This window comes from Salvia splendens, chromosome 1, assembly GCF_004379255.2.
Source record: "Salvia splendens isolate huo1 chromosome 1, SspV2, whole genome shotgun sequence".
Taxonomy (NCBI): Eukaryota; Viridiplantae; Streptophyta; class Magnoliopsida; order Lamiales; family Lamiaceae; genus Salvia; species Salvia splendens.
The window spans coordinates 28,158,107-28,164,662 of NC_056032.1; the positions used below are offsets into that span (position 1 = coordinate 28,158,107).

A 6,556-nucleotide genomic window follows, 5' to 3' on the forward strand; every position below is an offset into this window, starting at 1 on the left:
TTTAATTATAGTTAATAATTAAGTATTGAATTAGCAATATAATACTTACCTTTTGTATAGTGTATATTTAACTATATGTATTTGCAACAGTATAACGATTCGACCAGTGATTAAACCGGTTGAACCGATTGAACCATGAACCAGTAACTTCTCCGGTTCGTTCACCGGTCTGGTTTTTAAAACATTGGTAAATATACAGTTCCAAATGTAAGAAACTGAAGTTGTGAAAATAAAAAAAACTTAATCACTTAATAGACACTATTCAAAATTATTTCAATTATATATGCATCCACAAGTCGGAAAAAATAGATGCAAGATAATGTACTAATATAAACAAGTGTTATTATAAATAGTGTAAACTCTCATTTTAACAATTTCCTGGAATCAAAACACCTGATTAACTTCAAATTAAGAGAGGCGATGTAAGATGATGTAACATAGTGTAAACCATATTATCAATTTCCTATATTCAAATCACCTGATTAAATTAAAATTAAGACACAAGCAATGGATGTAAGATGATGTAACATAAACAAGTGTTGCACATAGTGTACACTATCAATTTCCTATTCAAAATACTGGATTAAATTCATACTTGCATCCCCTATATCAGGATGAACTGAAATGAACAAGTAAATTGCAATACATCAAGAAACACAAAAAAAAACTTCAAAATTTAAATATAACCACGCATCGCAGGCAGGTTATTAATATACAATCTATACGGTATTACATAGCCAAAAGGTTGTATACATGATATACTACATTCGTCGTCATCAGGCAGCCTAATCAGGACGATGGCCCGATTTCAGATATAAAAAAATAGGAGAGAGAAAAGAGGCAAGGCCAGTAAGACAGTTATCCATCATTCAGAAGTTCAAAATCCATCACCAAACATCTAATATATGCATTTGGTTATAGGAAAGCTACTTACTATGGCGGGTGTCAAAAGTTCCTCTGCACCGTAATAGGCATCTCCCGTGCAAACCTCCATCATCATTTACCAGTTATGTAGACACACACCGCTTACTGCCTGTATCGTGGCAAGGATGAGAGGGTTGGTTCTACCATGCTGAAGGCAGTATAGAGACGGTTGGAGATGAGTTCTTGCGGTTATCCTACTATCTCCAGTAACTGTTGTGCGACATGAAGAAGTTGTAGTCAGGATGATCAACTTGCAGTAGCCGAAGCCAATGATCAGCGGCTCGTGAGAGGGATTTGACCTTCTGGCCTTCGTCAACTCCGTTCTCATTCCAGTCCGCGGCTTTGTACTTGTATGAAACAAGTCCGAAGCTAGGTAGGGAGAGCTTGCTACTAGCATCATACCCACCTTCATAGAATGCAAACATATGAACAGGTTATAGTTTAAACCGACAGCAAGTTGTAATGATTAAAACAGCAATAGAGAAGAAAACAAGAAATGTAAAGATAGGTAAAAAGTCACCTTTCACAGGTTTAGCAAGTGAATGGAAAGTCAAGAAACATGCATCAACATTTTGTAGAGCAGGGCCTACAGGTATCCTATATATGGGGTACCTGCAAACAAGGCCACAATTCTCTAAATGAGAACAAGTTACCATCATCACCGAGCCATTCAACTCTTGTTTAATCTTAAGAGAGAGCTTACCAAGCAACAGAAATCCAACTTGAAGGAGACAGATCACAGCTCATATATGTTTTTAACTGATGAACTTGAGAGGCAAGTTTTGACATCTGTTGAATGCAATCAAACACAATCTTTTAAGATAAATGCTAGAATTCTTAAACAGTCAAAGAATGGTCAGTAAGAACAAGACTTGCCTTATCAGCTAGCGGTTCACGATGAAACGGGAGCTCCCTTTCGAAGTATTCATACATAAGTCGACCAGGAGGCATGCTGATATCGTCCCCATCCACAGATGATTCCATAGAAGGGTTGTTTCCCCCTGCATATCTTCTAAATCCATGACCAATATTGTTCTTCTGGTTACAAGATCCACGAGCATCATTGGCTCCTCTATCCGTTCCTTCACTATCACCATCAGTACTTATCCCCCTGGAGGAATTAGCATCACTCTCCTCACCATGTCTTCTGTCAGTATGTAAGTTGACACAAAAAAAAGAATTATTGCTGCCCTTGACCACATATCAGCATGCCAAGATAACTACGAATATCCAAGCCTTAAGAAAATGTTGGTAGAAGTGAATAAACATATGTAGCACAACGGTCAACAAGTTTCTCCCTGCAAATGGTCCTTAACTCTTACCTCACAGTTCCTGGACACATTGACATACCTTGAATAAAATACTTGTGAGTTAAGTGGCAATGAAACCAAAAAAACTAAAGCATTAGAGATGGTGATGCTGACAAAACTAGCACCCCAAAACAAAAGAAGAACCCACCTGTGTTCCACAGCACGGCGCGTTGGATCTGTATACAATTGGATACCAGAGAGGGATGGTGCGTAATATTGGACAACAGAATCACTCTCATTCCAATGGAGGGGAACTCCAACTCCATAAACACTCCATTCCCTGAAAGATTCCCAAAGATCCCCGAGCATGAAGTATGGATCGAACTCAGCACCACGATTTCTCCAAGATATCATACTTGTCTGTAAATCTCCAAATGCATCAAATTAGACCCCGAATTTTTCATTAATAGTATCAAAATGTGGAACACAAAATTAGTAAAACTAGGGTCATAATGAGATAGATGCAAATTGTTCATTAATCATTACACAGCCCCTCCAAATTTATTTTTTTATTTTTTGTTAATAAAACATTGTTGAACTTTCAGTATTTTGTGTGAATTACTATGCAAAAGCCACCCTCATCATAAAAAAACGTACTCCTATTAAAATTATATCTTGAAATTTCAAACTCAAACTTTAGGGTTTCTTAGGATTTATCTAAGTTGAGATGAAGGTGGCTGAAGTGTTCGAAGAAAAATCAACAATAATGCGATTGATTTTCTATCAAATTTCAGTCTTGAATCATTATATCACTTGAAGAACCAACGAACTCAACTCCCCCATGGTTTATCTAGTCAGCTAATGACATAAAGTAGCACTAAACACACCACAAACAAACCACCTTGATTACAGAAGTTTGAACTAACCCATTACTTTAGCCCATAAGCAACCTCAGATAAACAAAAGAACACACATTCTCTATCAAATTTCCACACAATGAGCATACAAGGTTTTTACAGTGCTTCTCGTTTTATAGAGGTTTTGAGATTCGAAGTAAAATCCATTCATAACAACAACAAAAAAGTATATCCAATTGGTTCCCACTGCTTCAAAGAATCAACCCCACTTCACAAAAACGTCACATTGTTAATAGTTATCATTATCGTTGCCATCTCATCTAGCCAAACTACATCGAAATTGCAAAATGCCCAAATATCCCTAAAAATTAAAGGAACTCACTGAAAAAGTAAAAATTAAGCACGTTGTAATTCAACAACTGAGAAACGAAAAACATTACCTTAGTAAAATGTTGACTTGCAACAACGGGAGTGGTGTGCTCCAAAAACAGATTCAAATACGAATTCGACCCGGATCCTTTACTCTCCGGTAGCGGCGACGACGAGGCTGACTTCTGCTCCGATTGCTCCTGCTCCTGCTCCTGCTGCCGCCGCCTCATCGCCGGTGGGCAGTAGTACAATCTCTCCTCCCCTGCTCTCCTCCTCGTTGACATTCTTCCACAATAGAACTCAGCACTCAAAACGACAGCAATTCCTACCAATTGACGTTGTGCAGCAAACGCTCGATGTAAGACTGAATTGATTACTCGACGAATTCAGGGTTTTGAAGGGTTTTTAAATAGAAATTTGGGCAAAGGGGGATTTTTGTTTATTAGGGTTTTGAAGAATGGGTTTTGCATTAAATCTTAAATAAGAAAATCAAAGTTTGTGATTGAAAACAAAGCAAGAGAGAGTGAAGAGGATTCGGGATTGCAATTGACAGTACTAACCCTGCTGACAATCCATTTTTGTTTATTCACAATAAATCAACATCTTGTGAAACTCTAATCAGAAATTTTTGGGAAACATTTGTTCACTTTTCTATTTTTAGTCTTGCTTTCTTGTTTTATTATTTGAGTTTACTGTTGTTCCAAGTTTTCTTTGAGCTTTACTTTAAGATTTCGTTCTTGCAACATTTTTCGTTACCCATCCACCATAAGAATAGCCCAATAATAGCCCAGTCATAGTCTAGCCACAAACTCCTTCTGCCACTTCATTAACACTAAAAATCCTCCTGCCACATCATCAAAACAAGCAAATAGCACAGCCATAGCCTAGCCACATCACTCAAAATTATATAAAACAAATAATTAACAATCACACAAAATACGGAATTAAATTTATGACACAGATACGAGAAAATTCAATAATATTATTAAAATTTAAAAAGTACATTAATTAAAAAAATTTACATAATTAAAAAAAAACTAACGTCGTGCAGTCCTCCGCGCTCATAACTCTTCAATTAAATCCTTTTGGAGTCGAATATGAGCCTCCGTTTGGCGCATGTCGGAGTGTTCTTGGAGGCGGTCGGCTTCATCGTGAGGTACCCCACTCTGTACGTTGGGGGCGGCCACGCCGTGGCTTGGACCGGCTTCATTATAATCATTGGTCCAACTAGTCAGTTGTACACCTTCATCTTAGACAATCATGTTGTGCATGATAATACATGCGTACATTATATCAGCAATGCAGTCGACATGCCACAAACGCGTTGGACACCAAATGCGCGCTCCACATCCTTGCGCGCCGACTCCTGTCGTGCCGCAAAGTAGGCCTTCCTCTCATCTGATGCGCATCGGATCGTCTTCACAAAGATGGGCCACCTAGGGTATATCCCATCCGCCAAGTAGTAGCCCATATCATGCCGGTTGCCGTTGGCGACAAAACTGATGGCCGGACCAACACCCTGGCAATGCTCGTTGAAAAGTGGTGACGAGTTGAGGACGTTGAGGTCGTTGTTCGAACCGGCTATCCCAAAATACGCATGCCAAATCCACAGCCGGTAATCAGCTACGGCCTCGAGGATAATCGTGAAATTCTTTCCCTTGTAGCCGGTCGTGTAGAACCCCTTCCAGGAAGCGGGACAGTTCTTCCACTCCCAATGCATACAATCTATGCTGCCTAACATCCCCGGGAACCCATGTTGTTCCCCGTGCATCCGCAAAAGATCCTGGCAGTCTTCGGGGGTAGGGCTTTGAAGGTACTGATCACTGAATATTTCAATCACGCCCAGACAAAAATACTTCATACATTCAAGGGAAGTCGTCTCACCGATGTGGAGGTACTCGTCCCACATGTCTGCCGCGCCTCCGTAGGCCAACTGCCGGATTGCCGCAGTGCACTTTTGAATATGTGTGTGGCCGGGTCTGCCAGCCGCATCGTGCCTGAAGCGGAAATACAGATATCGATGCTCCAAAGCGTTAACAATACGCATAAACAGGGCCCTGCTCATCCTAAAACGGCGCCTGAAATGGTTGGCGTTGAACCGCGGCTCCTGTGCGAAGTAGTCTTCGTATAGGCGCTAATGTGCAGCTACGTGATCACGATCAATCACTTCTCAGCGGTGGACCACTGGGCAAGGTCGAGGTACCGCCGGCTGCAAGGCCATCTGCATCCATCGATCAATCTCACGGTTCGTATAGGCCTCTAGCGCTTCATTCATTATACGATCGTACTCCTCAGCATCCCCACCACTAACACCACTACTACCACCGGCGTTACTCATTTCTCGGTGTTGATCTTGTACAGAAATTAAGATAGAGAGAGTACTCGTTAAAACAAGTGGTGCAAATGAAAATGACGTGCAAAATGCGTATATATAGTGTTTCGAAAATAAAAAAAAATTAAAAAATCAGCTAGGCGATGCGCTAGGCGATCCGGACGCTGCAATAGCGTCGAGCGGATCGCCCAGTGCCCCGAAATCGCCTAGCGCTAGGCGGTTTTTTATTCCAAAATTGGCTAGGCGGTTGCAATGGACCGCCTAGCGTCAACGCTCGGCTAGGCGGTGCGCTAGGCGCCTTTGCGGATGGTCTTACGGGTTAAGCTTTGTTTTCCTATTATCTCGAGTTGCTCAATATTAGTTCAAAAACCCAAATTCTATATCTTTGAATTGAGTAAAAGTTATTTCAGGTTAATTAGATTCCAAAGTAGTAAACATTTTATATGTCATCGTACCTAACTTTTAGTAATTTCTTTCTTAGTTATAGTATTAATCTTCAAGTAGCTTTAGTTAGAGTTGTTTTATCGCTTTCCCTTAGCATTAATGGCCAGTTTCCATGTTAAATCAGATGTTTCTATCTTACTCACTAATGGCTCGGGCCCTCCCCCGGAAGGAGGTCTTCTTCGCCTTCCACCACCTGGGCGGGAATGGCCTAAACCCAATCCCGGAGAACAGTCAAGCTTCATAGGGCCTTTTTGTCCAAGTGTAGGTAGTCCACATCTTCACAGACATGTCTATTTCACTGAGCCTCTCTCCGAGACAGTGCCCAGATCGTTACGCCTTTCGTGCGGGTCGAAACTTACCTGACAAGGAATTTCGCTACC

General features: G+C 40.7%; 1 protein-coding gene across 2 annotated transcripts; it reads right to left on the reverse strand.

The window, feature by feature from the left end:
• Nucleotides 1-652: 652 nt before the first annotated feature.
• LOC121797733 lies at nucleotides 653-4,016 on the reverse strand. Of its 2 annotated transcripts, none has more exons than XM_042196435.1 (6): nucleotides 3,472-4,016; nucleotides 2,383-2,594; nucleotides 1,801-2,068; nucleotides 1,628-1,713; nucleotides 1,445-1,536; nucleotides 653-1,330 (listed from the first exon to the last, which is right to left on the reverse strand). In XM_042196435.1, exons 1-6 carry the CDS (start codon nucleotides 3,682-3,684, stop codon nucleotides 1,122-1,124), a joined length of 1,080 nt encoding a protein of 359 aa, XP_042052369.1. In that variant the 5' UTR covers nucleotides 3,685-4,016; the 3' UTR covers nucleotides 653-1,121. The 2 variants fall into 2 exon arrangements, with proteins under 2 accessions (XP_042052369.1, XP_042052360.1); XM_042196426.1 differs by having other exon boundaries at nucleotides 1,801-2,071; nucleotides 3,472-4,013.
• Nucleotides 4,017-6,556: the final 2,540 nt, after the last annotated feature.

Bases quoted from the DNA above. Each gene is read 5' to 3' on its own strand.
- LOC121797733 (XM_042196426.1), bottom strand. From the start codon at position 3,684: ATGTCAACGAGGAGGAGAGCAGGGGAGGAGAGATTGTACTACTGCCCA. The intron at 2,595-3,471 runs GTAATGTTTTTC...GGAGATTTACAG, and splicing joins CAAGTCAACATTTTACTAAG to ACAAGTATGATATCTTGGAG. The intron at 2,072-2,382 runs GTGGGTTCTTCT...ACATACTGACAG, and splicing joins CGCCGTGCTGTGGAACACAG to AAGACATGGTGAGGAGAGTG.